The following is a 20,373-nucleotide window of genomic DNA, read 5'->3' as shown; positions in this document are numbered from 1 at the left end:
ATATTTTCTTTTAGTTTTTATTAACCAAGAAAAAATTAAATGACGAGCCATGACACCGGGACATATCTTTAAAACCGGGATGAATGGAAAGTCTATTAATACGTAAATAATAAACCCACTTTACTTATGCTTGTCATTTGGTTTATCAATAGGTATTGGTCTTCCAATATATACAGTATGGAATTAAATGTGCCGGGAAGAGTACTGAAACAAAGTTATAATTGCAGTTCACTTGATCAGATTCTTAACAACTAAGATAATAAAATAATAAGAACTAACACTTAACTATTCTAGCCTTGACACCAGTGTATAATGGGTATAGGTTGATACGAATTATTTTGTTATTGAGCTAGAAAGAAATTATTTACTATTGAGTTCGAATAACAATTGTGAGCTGGTATTTCAAGAAAATCCCTTGAAAAGACTCAGGAGACGGATGTTTGTGCGTAATAGCTAATAGCGGTTAGTTATTGAGACGGGTAATGTACATGCATGGTATATAACAGTACGAGTATAATACGTATTAATACGTATGTGCAATTATATTTTGTACCTATGATATATTTTTACTAATTAGTATACCAAAATGATGTGATTTGGGTTTTTAGTCTTAACTTTAAGGTACATAGCATATTATTGATTATCTATAGTAATTTTAATACGGGACGTAGCATATAATTTGTAACGGCTATTAAGTTTAGCACATCGATACTTGACTGATTTTATTAAATTGTTTAGTTATACTAACATCATAACCTACCGCTTGTTATAGTTATCCTATTTTATTTATAAATAAAGCAATTTATACATAGGAATAATATTATAATGGATTTGTTTTTAGATTCATAGAGTAATTTTAGAGCTTTTAATGAATATAAATGATGTGTTCTTGTTTAAAAAATAATTATTTTAAGACTGTAAAAATGCTTAAAACTTTTCGTTTGTTATATATAATCGATTATATTTTTGTTGAACCGATTACCACTCAAAATAACTATAATATTAATTATTATGAATACTATGATATTGTTACTCTCAAATTGATAGTATAAATACAATACTGACTTGTGCCGAGGTGAGCAAAGCAAAAATCAACACTCAGAAACCCAATTCCCAGTCTCTGATTATATCCATAAAATTCATTTGTAATATACATATAAAATATTTAATTACACTTTTCAAACCTGTTGGTCAACATATTACGAATGATTTAATACAGACGGTAAAAGTTTTTTTTCAAGGTATATAATATTAAAGTTATGTAAATTAATACAATTTATCAAATATGCATTTGTTTATATTATTTACATTATACAAATAATTAATAAATTACAATAATAATATATTTTTTTATGTTGATTTGTATTTAATATAAGCTGATCTTGCTCGGCATTATCCGAGTTAAATTGAATAATACTAAAAGGTTTACTTAGATACTTATATTTTTAGGCGATTTTGTCCAAATATAAAATACTGATCTAAAATTAAACCAAAATTTAATAAATTACTACTTTATTTTTTTTAATCAATAGCTACCTTATAGAAATATTTTTGTAAGTCAAAAAACCCTATATTATATTCCCCTCTTTAAAATTATAGTTAAGATCGCTTATGCACACATACAAATATCACCTTTTATTATATTGATTTAGCTCAATTCAAATTTTAACCATCATACCTAGACTTGTTAAATAATACCTGTTTATAAATAAAATGTTTCTATTGTTTATACTTAAAAGGTATTAATACATTTTCTAATATTTCATTAATTTTTTAGATATTGGTTTGTTATTATTTTACCCAATTTTTTAATTAAATGATAATAGGCGTATTAAAGGAAAGGTACAAGAGGGACTACTGAATATATTTATTTTTTAATGGGTAAACTCTTTTGATGTTATTAATTTTGTATAATCCAGTAACCTCCGAGTCAAAATGACAGTGATGTTGCTGCAAAATGAGTAATAGTGCGGAAAATCATCAGTTTGATATAAATATAAGTATAGGAGTAATGTGGAATTAAAATTTTAGTAACGAACATCAACGTTTCATATTTACGTAAGAATCAGGTATATTTTTAATTTATATAAAGAAATAAAAGTAAATCAAAAAATCTTATCTATACAATTTTAGACGTGAGGATATAAGTGTATCATTACATAAATAATTCAATAAACGATTTGTTTTAAAGCGTTGTTTATCAATAACATATTCAATATTTTAAGTGTACGCAAATGTAGATAAGTTGAATTTAGTCTGATTTATTAAAGTAAAAGATTTATTCAACTACAAAACATCAAAGTTTCAAAATAGATATAACTAGTTTTATTTAGGTCACGTGAAAAATAGCAATAAGAAAATCTTTTAATCTATTTATCTAAACATCTAATATGAAATAAGGAAGTATAAAATTTTTTTCGTTTTTATTTAGTGGTTGTTAGGTAAATTTCTCCATTGTAATAATAAACAAAAACTAATTCAGTAAGTATAGATAGATATGTATATCTATGTATAAACACAATTATGTGTTAGAAATATTTTTAAATTAATTAAAAATTGATGCTTCTTATAAATACTAAAACAATAAACACTATTGTGTTCCACCTTGAGCTATTTCCTACCACCAAAGTGAATGTAATTCATATTTATAATAAAATAAAAACCAAATGAATACGCAGATTTACATTTTAAGACAAAGTATAATAATTATTATAATATAGTAATTATTATACTTTTTTTTTTATTATTGTGTATTAAATTATTACACTACATGAACTTCTAGATATGTATATCTATGAATACTTAAAAGATCTACTAATTTTCTAAAAAAACTAGGTTAAGGCTGCTTTAATAGTACGTTTTGCTCATATGGAAAAATAATTATTAGTCCAAAAAAAATTTCAATTTTTATGAACACAAAAGATCTATTTTTAAAAATATAACAAATTACAAGAGTATGTTAATTCATATTATGTTATGCATTATTAAGATGTTATTATTAAAGAATAAAAATCATGAATTAATATTTGTGTATCACATTTTTATTGATATAGATTATAAAATATATAGAAATAAATATGAGCTATAGTGATAAAATAAATAAAAGGATTTTAATAATTTATAATATTACATTTTATTAAAAATAAAACTTAAATAATTATTTATTCTATTTATTCTCAGGGTCATAATAATAAGTTATTGACCTACTTGGAAAATGGATTTGTTTTTATTTTTATTATTATTACACAATAATAGCGTATAACAGGATTAATTGAATATTTAATAAAATTTTTCATTATTTATATAATTTTTCAAAAAAAAAAAAAAAACAAAGAAAACTTTTGAATAAATATCATATTAAATTTTACAAAAACCTAATGTTGAATCTTTGTAAATATTTATTTTTATTTGTATGAAAAATGTAAACCCACATTTTTAATTGCATTCTAATTTATTTTAAAAGAACATAATAACTTTTTAAAATCGGCATAAGCAATGCAGATATAACTATATTATGTAGTCGATTCTAAATACGTATTTACAAAATACAAACATTATGATATGTATAATATGACCTTTTGAAAAAATTTATTGATATATAAGTACCTATACGTTTGCGATCGTGTGTATGCAATATTAAATTTATAACAAATAACAATGTTCAACTTTGCTGCAATAGTAAACTCGTTTCTATGCATTGTATAAACACATTATATATTATAGTTGATTCGTCGTTGGTCGGTAATCAATATCAATCCATAGACCACAGCCATAGATTAAATATACTTAGTAAATAGTATTTAAATATATGCTAAACATACTATTTTTATTGCATATTAACTAATCTATGCCACAGCATAGTAGCAACATTCGCCAAACCATGTGATTATATAAACTGTACGACCAAATACCATGTCAGTCGTATCGTTGGTGTTGATTTGAAATACCGTTTAAGAAATGTTTCACCAACCCAGTTAACTCACTAAAGATAGAAATACATTTCTCAAATTTCGTTTTACGCAGTGTTAATTTTTGCAGGTACCGACACCTGATTATTATATAATATCAAATAAATGAATGCACCATGCGCAGTAGCGATTGGTATGTTAGGTCTTACCAACATCTTGTGCTCATCTGGAGGAGTTGTATTATTATACACATTTATAAGATTTAATATAGGTCTTATCTACAGCTGTAGTTATTCAATCAGTTAATAATAAACGAATGTGATCTCGTCCATATTTGTTGATGCTCGCGAAAACCTCTCGACGGACGTTAATGCGGCATCATAATATTATTTTTACGACCTCAACGACTTAATAGTATACACAAATATGTATGGTTGATACCTATACAATACATTTTATACAAATGTTACAGTTGCATACCAAGTGGTTCACCGAGGATACTCACCCCTCCCCCATCCACTTAAATTATAATTTTTTAAATTTTTTAGTATACCTGGCCATATTTTCGAATACGTATATTTCATATACCATTTCAGGAGTGTCCTGTGAGAGATACCAACTATTGTTTTTTTTTTTCAAATGAAAACCTATTTATGATATTGTAGATTATTAAAGATTTGATGTATTTAAATATTTTAAATCAATATTTAAACGACAATTAGTTTCTGAGTTATTAAAATACATATGCTTAGGATAATTGTCCTTAGTACACCGGTTTTACAAAAATATAAAATATCTATGATGTTTAATTTAGTGCTTGATATACTAGAAAAATGTCAACAAATTATAAAATGTGAATATATTATTAGTATTTATTACAACAATTTTTATATCATTAAAGCCGCCATAAATTTAGCTCTTATCGTGAATATCCTTAGTAAAAAAATTTTAAACACTTGGAAACTACTCGTTCAAATTAAAATTTACGAGATACAATTTCGTAGATACAACAAAATTACCAAAAAAAATAATCATCTGTTAAATAATTTACAGTAAAAATAAATGGCTCTCATTTGAAAAACACTAGGTTATATCAACCACAAGACACTCCTTGGACGATATAAAAAATCTAAATAATTGAAAATACGATAATTTAATAGGTATATACTTAAAAATTCTAAAAACCAGAATTTGGACAAATTTATTGTTATAGCGAAAAAAAAGGAGCGATCGTGTTAGGTGAATCACTCTGTAAAAATATTGTGACATGTGTACTCTTTATACTATTATGCTGTACATCACACGCGTTCGACCTTTCTACGGATCCAAAGAGTCTGTAACAACTAAAACGTCAACGAGGTCATGATATCCATTGTTTCCGAACTGAAAATATTTCTCATTTTCCACCATTATCTACAGGATCACCGGATGCGTCTTAACTATACATGCTTGCACTTCTACAGCAGACTTGAGCCTGTAAAAACGAATTCGTTATCCCGGTCGGACGTGTATATAATTGTATTAAATATAATATATAATATATATATATATATGTACTGTGGACAACGATGATTTCGTAACGAATCTTCGCGCTACGGAGTACTCCCGGTCGTCAACACGTACAAGGGAAATGCAAGAGACCACGGACGACCAAAGTGGATTCAAGGAGATTGTGTCCGAGAAAGAAATGAAAATAATAATATGTAATGCGTATACCTGTAATATTTAACTTCGAATACGCGAAGAGAGGGCAAGAAGTCACATATTATTATAGTAGGTAGGTATAATATTGCAGTAAGTATTAATGTATTATTATTATGGTGTTGCTCAACAAGCCGCCGCCGAGGTCCTCGATAATTTATATAACGCTCACAAGTGAGATCGGCCGGTCATTGATAATATATACGACCGCGTCGCAGCGCCGAAAGGATAATACCCGTTTATATTATCCACACTGTGAGGCGATATCGTAGGGCACGCAAAGGAGCAGCACACATGACCATCGGTGTTATTGATTTCATCGTTAAACGTTTTAGAAAACGTAAGTATGACGCCGTTGTATATTTCACAATAATAAATAATCATGATTTTCAAACAGATCGTATATTTTCTGTATCCTAAACCTATAGATATATACACTACTGCCCAGTCTGTTTTATAACTGAAAACTAAATTTATCTAATTTGGTACATAATCAACTCACTTTACTCACTCTTCTGTTTTCTGTAAATCCGTGAAGACACGAGGACTAATTCGATTGCTTTGTTTGTACAAAAGCTCTATAAATTTCTGTGAAGTCTTGATATCTCTTACTCCTTTGACTTTTATCGACTACGTTTGAATTATTTCTTTGCGTTAGTCTCCTATTGTATCTGTCTTCCAACTTTTTTATTTCCTATTTTTATCTGCAGACTTCAAAATTGGAAAAAATGAATAGCGTCTTATATTACATGTATAGCATTAATTTCTATACTTGAGTTATTGTTTTTCATGTTGGTCAAAATTAATCATATTTATTTCGCGTGTATAATATACGAGATCATAAACAAACTTTTAAGTTAACAAAAAAATTCTAATATATATATATTGAATACATATAATACCACCGCGATGATGGGGCTCAATAAGACATAAGAAATACAATATAAATTAGTTGTACATATTTAATTTATCATTCTTGCTAATTAGTTAATATAATAGCACCATTTTCGATGAGATCAAGATTAGAAAATTTATTATTTGCACGGAATCGTTGTTTAAGTTTTATTAAAATTCAATAGCCTTAAAGTTTTTGGAAATACAATCAAATATTAAAGGAAATCTTTTTTTAATCATTATTTCCTTTTTAATTTTAAGATACGATGAAACTTAAGTAGATAATATTACATGATACTAGATTGTACAATTAATGGTTTTTTTGAAAAACTCATTTTGCATTTTGTAATTTATTACATATTGATTATTTTATATATAATAAAAATAACATTTTCAATTAATAATTTTAGTTAATAATGGGAGGGCAAATTTTCATGTCAATAGCCAGCATAGCGCTAATTGTCCTACAAACTCAAAACACGACAGCAAAAAGACTACGTGAGTAAATGTATTTTTATTTTTATAAATAAACAATAATAAAAAAGACGATAATCGACGTATGAGATCTCATGTCAAATTTAAATTAACCAAAGATTATTAATACATTAATAATTTTATTCTTTTATATCTATTATAGTTTATAATTAAGTATATATTTTGTGTTTATAAATAATATTAGTTATATTATATTAATTTGCTTTAATTCATAAGCACCTCTATTTTTCAGCCAACTTCGTGCACGTGTGTAAAAGAAGTGATCCTCAGTTAGAAAAATGTTTACTACAAACTATCGAATCTTTAAGACCCGAATTACCTAATGGTAATTTATATATTGTGTTTATAAAATAAGATTTTTAATGTGCTTATTTAAAATGTTTATAGGCAATTTAAATAAAATTATTTTTTTTTCATTTTTACACAGGGATACCCAAAATGCAAATTCCAGCTTTGGAACCAATGGTCATACCCATGTTGGCAGTAAATAGAAATGAGGATGCTCTTAAAGTTAAAGCTACTATTAAAGATATACAAGCATGGGGTGGCTCTAAATTTGTAATCAACAATCTCAAGTAAATAATTTTATTTAATAGTTTTATATCTACTTATTATTTTAAATAATATTTTTATGAAAAATTTTAAAACGCTAGTACACAAGTGTTCATTATTAACCAAATGACATAAATTAGGGTTAGGATGTTTATAACCTTAAAAACACTAAAAATTCATGCAAATATGCACAGTAAATATATCAAAATATGCCCTTAAAAAAAATTAAATGTCTTTTTAAAATTAGTTAATTAGGTACCAATCCAAAATCTATTCCTAATCAATTTACAATACTATTTTTATAACTTTAAACTTAAATACAAATACATACAAATATGAAATTTTTGAAATTAAAAATATAGGCATCACCACACTATTGCGATCATAGTTTATAAACATGATTATATTGATTAATAAACGTAAAGTTATAGTAAAGATAAATAAGTAATAAAGATAAGTTAATAATATAAACTACACGTTTTTCTCGTTTTCATTAGTTATGAATCCAACAATGCCTACCTATAGGTACATATTGATGTTTATATTATATTTAAGTTATTTTTGGACAAAATATGCATTTATTTACAATTTTTTGGTGGAATATGCATTTATTCATAAAAATCCCTAAACATGCAAAAATATGCAAAATAAAATTGAATTTATCTAATTCCATGCCATACAAAACGAATTTATTACTAAGTTTGCAATGTGTACGACTAAAAGAAAAAATATACAAAAGTCATAAACACCCTAACCCTAGACATAATAAAATCAATATTTTGCTTTTAAAAAACAAAAGTTAGCAAAAAAAAAACTGCATTAAAAAATAATAGTTATACACCTATACATTTAACAATATAAAAAAATCTAGTTTTAATTTCACTTTAAATATGCCTATCTATTTAACAAAAATATTATGTTATCTAAGATTTGATTAAATTTTTATTATTGAGTCAGGATAATAAAAGTTGATTTAAAAATGATGTGTTGAATATTTCTACCATTTCTTAATATTTATTTAATATTCGTAAATATACCCATTATTATCAGAGTGACATATGTATATTGTACAGTTCAAAATCAATTCAAATAGATTAAAATACGGAGCATCACCCTTTTGCGACAAAAAAAAAAAAAAAAAATCGTTTTGGGTAGGTACAGCCCATTTGCGCCAAATTTACCTGGTATAATTATAATAAATTAATATATTATTTCTCAAATAATAATCAATACAGTTTCATTTAAATTATAGTCAATTATATGATATTTTTAAAAATAATATTTAATAATGAAAATGTATTTAAACAATAAAAAATAGTTAGTAAGAACATATTTACTAATTTAATTTTTAACATTTTTAGTAGATGTACGTATTATTATACTAAAATATACTTATGGTCATTTTCTACAACCATTTTCCCGCTCTTTTGGTTGTCATAAACTCCATTCTAAAAATTTATAATTCAAATATAATTTAGTATAATTTAATAATATTAATTATCTAAACAAGAATATTATGTAGACATGTAGTGTAACGAAACGAATGACATAAAATCACACTGCAAACGTTCTTTTAACAAATGACGATATAACAGAGCATCTACATAGTAAAATAATAGTAACATAATAAAACTGATATAAAACTTGTTTTCTATCTTTCTACACAATAATATACAAAGCTTTAAAATCTATAGACTTATAAAAACAACTTAATTATACGTTATAGACAGGACATCTTTTAAATATACAAACTAACCAATTCGTGAATGTAAAATTTTTACTCAGGTAAATTTAGCGCAAATGGGCTGTTTGAAAAAACATACCTTTTTTATTTTGGTGCAAATGGGCTGTACGCAAGACAAATTTTTTTTTTGCGCAAATGAGTAACTCCCAAAATACATGTCATATAGCATTTAAATTGTAAAGTATTAAAAAATTAAAATTAAATTTAAGTGTTTAATTTGTCTATACATAGTTGTTGTTCATTATTTTATAACATATAGGTAGAGGTATATTATTAAATTATTCACATTGAACATCGTTATGTAATAAATTACTTAATACTTTTATTTCAATATATGAGAGAAAAAAATTTAAAATAAAAACATTAAGAGTTAATATTATATGAATATTCATGAGTTGAAATTCAAATTTTAAGTTAATTAGATTTAGCTTAGAATTTTTGAATTTATTAAATTAAATTAAATTGCTATTTGTATTTATAGATTAATATGTACAAAATATATAATTCATTAAATTACTATTAAAAATGAATGTATTTTAATATATAATTATTGTAATTTAAGTTTTAATTTAATTTAATTCTATATTCAAAAATACACTCTTAATTAAACTAAACATTATGATTTTCAATAAACATTATGCACATGCGTTTCAAATAATAGCTGAAAAAATAAAAACACATGATTCGGTGAAAGCGATAACAAAATTATTCAGTATTCACAGTATGTCGTGTTTTATAATTTTGACAGTTGACCATAACAATAACGACATCCAAATGAATTATTTGTCGAAATATTCCATACATAATCGGTAGGTTTTATATAAAAAAAAAATATTCCCTATCTTGATAATTTTTTTCTTTATTAATTGCACAACACAAAATTGCGTTGATGTAAAAACTGGACCATATAACAACACATAATACTATTATCGTTACGCAATAGCTTTAATTATATCTTAGTGGATATAGACGGTTATTATTTCCAAGGAACTTGACACCAATGACAACACTATATCAAGAATATTTTAATAAAAACATTTAATTAGTAAAGTTATATTGTTTCAGAGTAAATCTTGAAAAGTTAAACGGTGAAGGAACTATTCTTCTCCCGAATTTAATTGTTAATTGTACGTACGACATCGATGGTCGTTTAATGGTTGTTCCACTCCAAGGTCAAGGAATATTTAGAGGGAATATAAGTAAGTCGCTAAGGACATAAAATCATGTTATCATGTTAGTAAAATATATATGCAGTATTACAGCATATTCACAATTTCATATCGTGTTAAGAAACTAATGAATAATTATTATAATACCAAATATGTTGAACGGTCTATAACTATTATTGATTCGTTTATTAATTATTTATTAAAACATAATAAATTATATTCATTTGTTTGAACCGATATTTATTTATGTAATACAGGATTATTATAAGGATATAATCAGTTATTAATTAATATTTTATTCACAGCTAACACAAAAGCTGATGTCAAAGCTAGCCTTGAAGTATTAAAAGACAAAAAGAATCGTGAATACTTTCAGGTTAAAGATATTCGACTAAAACTCAAAGTCGGCGACGCAAATGGAAAAATAATACCCCAAAACAATAACAAAAATAATGATGTCATAAGTATGTTCTATATTATACTATGAATATTTTTTATTCAATAATTTAGTTCAACTGTATTTTTTGATTTTAATTTATAAATTGAAAAACAATTTTAATTCTTAAACCAATAATTATAAATACATCATACATAAGACGTGATAATTTATCGTGAAATTTAAATTTTATATAAAAAAAAAAAGTTGATTAAATAATTTATTATAAACTGTTTATATGTACCTATTTGAATGTTTTTAGCGGAAACTGCGTCAACGTTTTATCACCAGAACCGTCGAGTTGTTTTGGATATTATCACTCCAATCGCGGAAGAGATTACTGTCGAATTCGCATTGCAAATTGCCAATAATATATTGAAAACTATACTTTACGATGAAATTCTACCCAAAGAACTGCCTTGATGCGTGTATTATGTAACAATCGATTTTAATTTTTAAATTTAATATTTTTCGTAATTTATGTTCAATCATTCATTAATCATTTTCATATATTTCAGTGTACTATATTCATAAGTCATCTGTTATTAAATACATATATGATCATAAACATTTGTTAAATATTTTTTTATCGTAACTTTTTGTCATTGGGTGTAGTTAAATTCAAAATTATTAATAACGTAATATATGGCAAAGAATTAACTTTCCATGAATAATATATAGTTATAAATTATAACAAAATTTACTAATGTTGTTGTTTATCGTTTAAAAAAGTAATTTAGTCAAAATTTTACAGGTAAAACTCAAAAGAAAACTTATACTGAATTTTCATATTTAAGATATATACATATTAAAAATGTATGAATTTTAAACTAGAAAAAAGTGTACAAAATATTATAGTTTTTCTTTAAGTTATTGAACAACACTATTTTTGTTATTTATATTATTATTATTATTATTTAATTATTGATATGTTTTATTATACGATACAATTATTTAGAAAAAAAAACTATAAATAAATAAAAATGGAGTTGGTGCTGAGCAAATAACAACTGCAAAAATAATGTATGTCTATATGTATACTATATAAACATTATAAGTTGGGATATATATGTTGTCAATAATTATCATAGTACATTTTTAAATGTTCACACATATTATAAAAAGAAAAAATTTAGAAACATCAAGTTAATACAACATTCTACTTTAATTATTGTATTTAAACATAAACTTAAATATTTAATCGAATGTTCAGTAAATGTCATTTATGTCAAGTGCAAATGGAAAAAATATATATATGTTTTTTGTTTATTTACTCATTTATATGAACGTATATATATAATTTATACATATACCATATCGGTACTGCTATGCTGTATTAACACATTGATGCACTTATCGTTTTAAACCATTATGTTTAATCTATTTTGCGCCAGACTGCTTTAACATTTCCTATTATAAATATCAAGCCAGGTAAAATAATCGTGAATTTATGTTATTTCACACTATTCAGTTTTTTTTTTTTTTTTTTAAATTTCTAGTATACAAAAAATAATTTTATTTAGACGAATTATAAAACAATCCAGTTCAATATTGATTAACAACATTCATTTTAAAATCATTAATTATTATGTAGAATGAAAAGTTTAAAACATTTTGACTAATTCTAAAATACTAATATTAAACACAACACCTTTAATTAAAAATACTAATATTGAACACAACACCTTTAATACTAAATTATATTACATGCATATTTAACGTTTAGGAAAATAACTAAAATGATTTGTAGAATTGTTCGAAATTCCTATTTAATAAAACAAGGATGTTCAATGTAAAGTATCTTTTTAACAAATAAAATATTTTAAAATTGAATTAAAAACGATCAATTACGTTATTTTTTAGAAACTATTAGCAATGCCTGTTTTCAAGTATCAAGATAATATTTGTTTCATAAACAGATAGATGTTGTTAGTATTTATTGATTGTAGTTATAAGGAATTCGTTCAAATAAAGTACTTAAAATATGGATTTCAACCACGATTTTGTAAAGCCGTTAACCTTACTTCCTTTTAGATCTAGAAAATGTATGTATTGTAAAAAGACAAATATCTTCAAACCAGTGTGTGCAAGTGCAAAGACTGTTATGAAACATGTCATCGACAATGTCACAAACAGTATTTGCAAATGGAGGAGAAAGAGCAAAATCAGTTATTATTTCTGACGTACCAAAAACAAAACACGATCTTCGCTGTTAACATATTACAGGTACAAACATGATCCATATAATGATAATAAAAATATGAGCATAAGTTAACACACTAAATAATAATATTTAAAATTAGAATTACCATACCAATAATCATAATGGATACCTATAGAATTCATATCCTGTACTGTTCAATGTATACAAATCATCGAAGGTTGTGTACATAAAATTGATGTCTATAATTGATTAGTAAATGTATTGTTATAGTTTTTTTACGATACAACTCTCAACATTTATAAGATTTAAACAAAATAATAATTATTATTGTTTAGTATAATAATTGTGTAAAAAATAATCAATGATATATTTGAGATAATGCCCTACATGACAAAAATTATAAGGGATCCCCCTTAAAAAAAAAAAAGATAAATCTTGTAGATTTTGAATTTTCTACAGACTTTTAAGTACAAACTAAATCTAATTTTCTATATAAAACCAATCTCAAACTTTTAAGTTGAAGCATTTAAACAAAAATATATTGGGTACATCTACACAAAAAACACGTATTATTATTATAAGATCAATACAATCATTAATTCATTATTTCACTCATAATTTTTATTATATATTTCAAAATTTAAAGTTTATTGAAAATTATATTTAATAATACAAAAAAAATGATAAACCGATGATTAATAAAAATCATGTTCATTACAAATCATAAGTATTAATTTTCAACTTTCTACTATTTAAAAAAAAATATCCAGTAAATTAATAAATTCTTGGTTACTTAAATTTCTCAAATAAAAATGTAATATATTACATTTATCTATATCTATGAACTAAAAAAAGTTAATTCGTATAAAATTGTAAAATATTTTGAAAGAATAAGTAAAAATTAAATAAAGTTTAAATCTTAAATCGTGTTACATTAATAAGTTTAGCAGATATTTTTTAGTTTTAGTAAATAATAAAATTTACTAAACCATTGATTGTTTATAATATTAAAAATAAAATGAAAAATATGTATATGCAGAGCAACTTAACTACATAAATATAAAGATAAACAAAATAAAATGATATTATAGAGTAAATAAATGTTACTTACAGATATGATAAAAATAATGTTTCGTTCCAATTTCTATAGTATAAGTACATTCAATTACTACAATTGGACATTTTAATGTTCATTTATTATAAAAATTCATCATAGTTTATCATAATAGTCTTTTATTATATCACTTCCTTTTTCCCCAATCATTATTGAAGCTGCGTTAGTATTTACAGAAACAATTTTTGGCATAATTGAACTATCTATCAACCGCAATCCAAGAACTCCTTTCACTCTCAATTTAGGATCAACAACAGAATATGAATCATCTTCTGAACCCATTCTACAGGAACCGACGACATGATAAAAAGGCGCAGCTAAGTTCTGAATGACACAAATCCAATAATCTCGAGTGTCCCAAACATACATAGCACAATTTGATAATTTCAACTCCTCTAATACAAACCCAGCCTCTATCATGCTTTTAGTTTTAGATAATTTTACAACGAATTCAATACCCTTTAACAAGGTTTCTATTTCTGTGTCATGAGACAAATAATTTAAAAATATTTTAGGTTTGTCTAACAGATTATTTGAATTTAACATAATTCGACCGGTACTTAATGGTTGTAAAATAATTGGTGTCATTATTATGAGATCACTTAATAAGTTTAATTCATCATATAAATTTGTTACTTCTTTAGCATATCCAAACATGTTTGTAAATGCATTTATTTTATTTGGAAAGGTATTTGTTGAGTTAAACGGAATTCTGAATTTTATAATTTGTAAATCAGGATACTCTAAACTATCATTTGATTTATAAAATGTCATAAGCTTACTAAGGCCAAGTGTTGATATATTTTTTGAATACAGACTCATTTCTTTATTCAACAGATCATGGCTTTCATTCATTATGTCCTCGATTGGTCTACATTTACGATCTGTAAATACGAATACTGGAAGTGACATATGATCCTGTAAGTTATAACCTACTGGTAGGTCACTAATAATAGGAATACCGTGATCGCTTAAATGTTCTTTTGGTCCGATTCCAGAAAGCATGAGAAGCTGTGGACTTTTTATAGGTCCAGCGCATACTATTACTTCTTTTTTACAAAAAACTGTTTTGAACTCATTTGATGAACATTTGAATTCTACTCCCACTGCTACATTATTTTCGATTAAAATCTTGGTGACAATTGTATATTTAGCTACATAAAGATTTGGACGATTACTCGCTGGTATTAAAAACGCTTTTAATGTACTACATCGACGGCCATTACGAGTGGTTGAATCGAAATTACCATATCCGATAACTGGTTCTTTTCTATTAAAATCATTCACCTCAATTAAATTTGAAGACTTCTCTGCTTCAACGATAACCTTATAAGCTGGATCGAATGTTTCTAACGGTGTTATAGTCAGTGGTCCTTCTTGTGAATGAATTTCTGGATCAAATCTATATTGATCTACAAAATCTTCTGATTTTTTAAAATACGGTAAAACGTCTTCATAGTCCCATCCATGACAATCATACTTATTTTTCCATTGTCTAAAATCTTCTACAGTACCTCGTAAGTGTATCATTGCATTAATTGAAGACGATCCACCTAATGCAAAACCCCTAGATATAATACACCTCTCTTGTTCCATTCCTTTAAAAAGTAAAGGATTCTTTTCCGATAAAAATATCCAGTCACATTTTGTCCTTAGATTTTGGTTCCATAAAATTGGATTTTCGGTTAGTTCTGGTGGATCACCTCCTGCTTCTAATAGTAAAACATTCCATTCAGGTATTTCACTTAAACGAGCAGCTACTGTCGCTCCAGCACTTCCACCTCCAACCACTATAAAATCGAATGTCACTTTCGTAGGATCTTCGCATAACGTTGGTGCGTAATCGAATGGATAGATTATTGCATGATATCCTTGTAGTACCTAAATACAATGAATGTCTAAATTAAACTTGGAAGTTCAATTGATAACATTTATATTTGTCTATTATAATAATCGTTATATTTATTTCAATTAAGTCAATGATCAATGTGAATTGTTAATTTATATGTTTAGATCATTTAATGTTTGCTTTTTATTTTTATTTTATACTTTGATTCTTTTAATGCAAAAATTAATGAAGGAAATTATTAATATTTAAATTTATTCACCAAATTTAATAATAATTTTAATTAATTAATTAATTATCTGATATTCTGAGTAAAATAATTTTTTTTATATCATATGGAATTATATTATATTATTTGGATTATTCAATATAACTAGTTTTTATTTATTTTTTTTTTACTTTAAGATAAGATAAGATGTTCCTAGCTTTGGTAAAATATAACTAGTAAAACATATTATGGCATTTGCCAATATGTTCAGTTTATTTATGTACCTATTATTTTTTTTCTCAACAATATTAAATTGTAAATTTTAATTTTAATAGTATTGTTGTTTTTATTTTTTAGATATAAATTAATATTTAAAGAAATTTGTTTTCATTTTATTACTTTTTGCATGTGAAAAAATTGCTTTATTTTTTTATTAATTAAATAAGATTGTATTCCTATAACTTATCCTTCATTAAAAACAATACTTTATTGTAACTAGGTACTTAATGTAACGTTGATCCTAACATTTTCATAATTTTCTATTTATAAATTATCATTTTAACCAGGCCTTGATTAATATTATCGTAGGCCCTAGGCAAAGATGGTCAATAAACTTTCTCTTTGGAGACTGTTAAGCTTTATAAAACAAAAGTATTTTTAAAATAAAATTCAAATCTAAACTCTTATATCATAATAATTTTAACAAATCATAAAAACAATTCATTTTACATCAAAATATATAAAATCAAATTTTCAAAAACCATAAAAACAACCTATTTTATAAAATTTTGCGTATTTCTTTATTAGGTACTCGTATTTAAGTATAAACCAAAAGATTGTATAACTATGACAAAAAAAAAAAAAAAAAAAAAAATTACAATTATGTACTAAATATAGTTTTATAGATACTAAACTTTTTACGACATTTTTGTTTGCAAATTATTTAATTAATTCTTCGTTATTGATTTCTTGGAGCAATTTGTTTTCAATTGCAAAATTGATAGGCAATAACGAAGACAATTTATTTTACTCAACTGTCGATTGCTATCAATTTATAACCCTTTTTAAAACTGAAAACAATCTTTTATCTTCGTATGAGGTTCCAAAAATTGATAAATATATTCTAAAAGCAATGTTTACATTTGAAAAACTTTTTACCATTTTGGTATTTATTTGTTTCTTTAGCATTTCATCAACAGACATTCAAATTTCTCGAAAGATCTTAAAGATTAAAAACTTATTGACAAATATAGATTTCAAATCGGTTTTATAGGCTTCGACTTAATTATGAGCCCTTATTATTATTTCATCATCTTTTAATATCTTGTCAGTTAAAAAATTAAATCTTTTGTCTTATTTTAAATAACCATTTTTTTGTTTTTCCATTTCAACGATCAATTTATCAATTATAAAATAAAATGTTTAAATTTTGAATTTATCTCTAGCACTCATTTGATCTACAGCATCAATTGCGTTACCATCAGTTATCGAGACTTTATGTTTACGTTAACAAACATTGGGTGTAAATATACGAGTAGGTACCTAATATCATTATTTTTCCTTGTGAATTCTCTCATGCATAATATTTTACTTGTTATGCTAACGTGTATATTAACTTATAATAATAATAAAAAAAAAGAATATTACAAAAAAATTGTAGTTACACATTATCGTAGGTCCAAAAATGTTTGTAGGCCCTAGGTACAGTGCTTATAGTGCCTAATAACTAATGCGGCCCTGATTTTAACAACTATTTAAATTTACTATTGACAACATAAATATTTAGATTAATTTATATGTTTTTAAAGTGAAATGATTGAAAATAACCACAATATCATCATTATATACATAATTTATTATTTTATAGAACAAGAACTGGTCCTTAAATCACAAGCATTACATTTTTAATAATACTAATGGTAATAATAATGTGCTATTTGAAATTCAAAAAAATTGTTAAAAAAAATATGTGTAATTTTATTTTGAAAACTATTTATTTTTTAAGTACATTTTAAACACAGGTTGGTATTAATCACTATTATTTTTAAATTGCCTTTTTAAAAATTCTTTTCATGCAAGGTAAAAAAGTAATTTAAGTAAATGACTACATCTAAAATAACAGTGCATCTTTTAAATTCATTTTATGTAGTTAATAGTCACATACCATACAAAACGCAGTAACTGCAATTATTTTAGCATTCATGTTAAAAATTAATTTGAAATCGATACACATCATGAAAATTATAAATTAAATTAATTTTAAATACCAATTTTTTAATTCGATAAAAATATTGCATTCTCTGTGTATAATATATCTTAATAATATTAACGTTACGATTAAAATGTTAATATTGTTTGAAGTATTATTAATTTATTGATATCAAATAAGTTTTTTTTTTATTAAATCAATATTCATATGATTATTTCACATGTGAACATGTGTTTAATAGTTTTCATAATATTCTATGTTTATATTTACTTATTTACCATACAGAATAAAGTTTGATTTATGATTATGTAATATGTATGAAATATGTTTTTAGGTCTATAGAACAAAAAACAATAAAGCTCGAAGTTATAACTCAATAAATCTTAAATCATTACATTATATTTTTACTTAATAATTGATATATGCAAAGTCTATGCATGTAAAAAATATTCAAGTAATAGAATTAACAATTAAGGGATTGCATGATTGGAAGAGTCATCTTCCTTCAAACAGATGATATATCATACCCATAATACTTATCTTTAGAAAGTTATTCATATTTTTCTATCACCAATCATGGCCAACTTTAATACCTACTAAATTATTGAACAACGCTATTTCTGTTATTTATATTATTATGATTATTATTGATGTTTTATCATATGGTAAAAATGTAAAATAACTTTTAAATCATTTTAATATATATATAAGTAAATAAAGATGGAATTGGTGCTGAACGAACAGCAACTGTAAACATAAGCGTGCGCAGACATTATTGGCAGGGTAGTCATACATGATACATTACACATTGACATTTAACATGAACAAAAAATTTTTAATAGGGTAACTTTATTTAACTGCATTTACCATAATAAAAAAATATTTTATAAGTAATAATTAAATGTAGTATACCTAAAAAAAAATTTTTTGAGATTAAAATCACAATTCTAAATTAACATACACCTTATTAAATAATTTACAAATTAAATTCTTTATAATATGTAGGTATCGTTTTTTCGAGCAATAATTCGTTAGTCAGTAGTCACATTCGGTAAAAACACGAATACTTTATCATAATATTAATATCATAAACGAATATCGATATTATTCAATGGTCTACCACGGAGCCATAGAACCTAAAATAGATTACTCCATGACTAATTATAAATATGTATATATTTAGCCATGGATTACTCAATGTTGTAAACTGAAATCACGGACTAAGATATAATATTATATAAATATAATATATAATTATATAATATTATATTATATCTTAGTCCGTGACTGAAATCAACCAGTCTGGTTTGCGATAAGATCATAGAGTATTACCACAGACTATACGTCAAATCTCGATACAATAGATATATAATACAATATATAATACAACCGTGGATACAGATGTAACTTTTTAACGTATCGTAAACTTCTTGAACACTCGAGCCCGTTTCCGGAACGTATCGATACGTATCGTTTTCTTCCTTGAAAATCTTGTATATGAAAACATAGTCTGTGGTATTACTCTATGGATAGAATTCAATGTTTGAACAGCGATAACCATGATACAATAAATTGATAAAATAAAATTATGATATATTTATTTTATCATGGCAGTTACTAACGACGATATATTTTTTTTAATTTTTCCAGTATTCTTATTTCTAACATTTTACCGTTTACGGACATACTGAAATGGTTAAACATAATATTAAGTTGAGGAGGGGGAGTTGTTCGCAGAGTAGTCAAGTGCCTACCCTGACTACCCCGTGTGCACGCTTATGACTGTAAAAACAAATGTATGCCTATTTTCCTTATTAACATCATAAATTAGGTAATAATAGATGTTATCAATTATAATATATTTTTAAATGTTAATACATACCATAGAAAGAAAAATTTAGAAACATCACGTATGTTTAACGAAACGATTGCA

General features: G+C 24.8%; 2 protein-coding genes across 2 annotated transcripts; one reads left to right on the top strand and one right to left on the bottom strand.

Moving 5' to 3' along the window:
• Nucleotides 1–5,788: 5,788 nt before the first annotated feature.
• On the top strand, nt 5,789–11,539 carry LOC112598153 (circadian clock-controlled protein-like). The gene is made up of 7 exons (XM_025344527.1): nt 5,789–5,949; nt 6,914–7,001; nt 7,231–7,323; nt 7,426–7,573; nt 10,360–10,493; nt 10,769–10,927; nt 11,162–11,539. The coding sequence occupies exons 2-7, from the start codon at nt 6,920–6,922 to the stop codon at nt 11,320–11,322; spliced, it is 777 nt and encodes a 258-aa protein (XP_025200312.1). The 5' UTR covers nt 5,789–5,949; nt 6,914–6,919; the 3' UTR covers nt 11,323–11,539.
• Nucleotides 11,540–14,176: 2,637 nt separating this feature from the next.
• Nucleotides 14,177–18,501, bottom strand: LOC112598148 (glucose dehydrogenase [FAD, quinone]-like). Its single transcript, XM_025344519.1, has 2 exons — nt 18,396–18,501; nt 14,177–16,058 (listed from the first exon to the last, which is right to left on the bottom strand). Exons 1-2 carry the CDS (start codon nt 18,465–18,467, stop codon nt 14,274–14,276), a joined length of 1,857 nt encoding a protein of 618 aa, XP_025200304.1. The 5' UTR covers nt 18,468–18,501; the 3' UTR covers nt 14,177–14,273.
• Between the last annotated feature and the right edge of the window lie 1,872 nt (nt 18,502–20,373).

Source organism: Melanaphis sacchari, unplaced genomic scaffold (assembly GCF_002803265.2).
Source record: "Melanaphis sacchari strain LSU unplaced genomic scaffold, SCAv2.0 Contig45_pilon_pilon, whole genome shotgun sequence".
NCBI classification, from domain to species: Eukaryota; Metazoa; Arthropoda; class Insecta; order Hemiptera; family Aphididae; genus Melanaphis; species Melanaphis sacchari.
The sequence above is the reverse complement of the archived record's forward strand: the minus strand, read 5'-3'. Positions and strand labels throughout refer to the sequence as shown.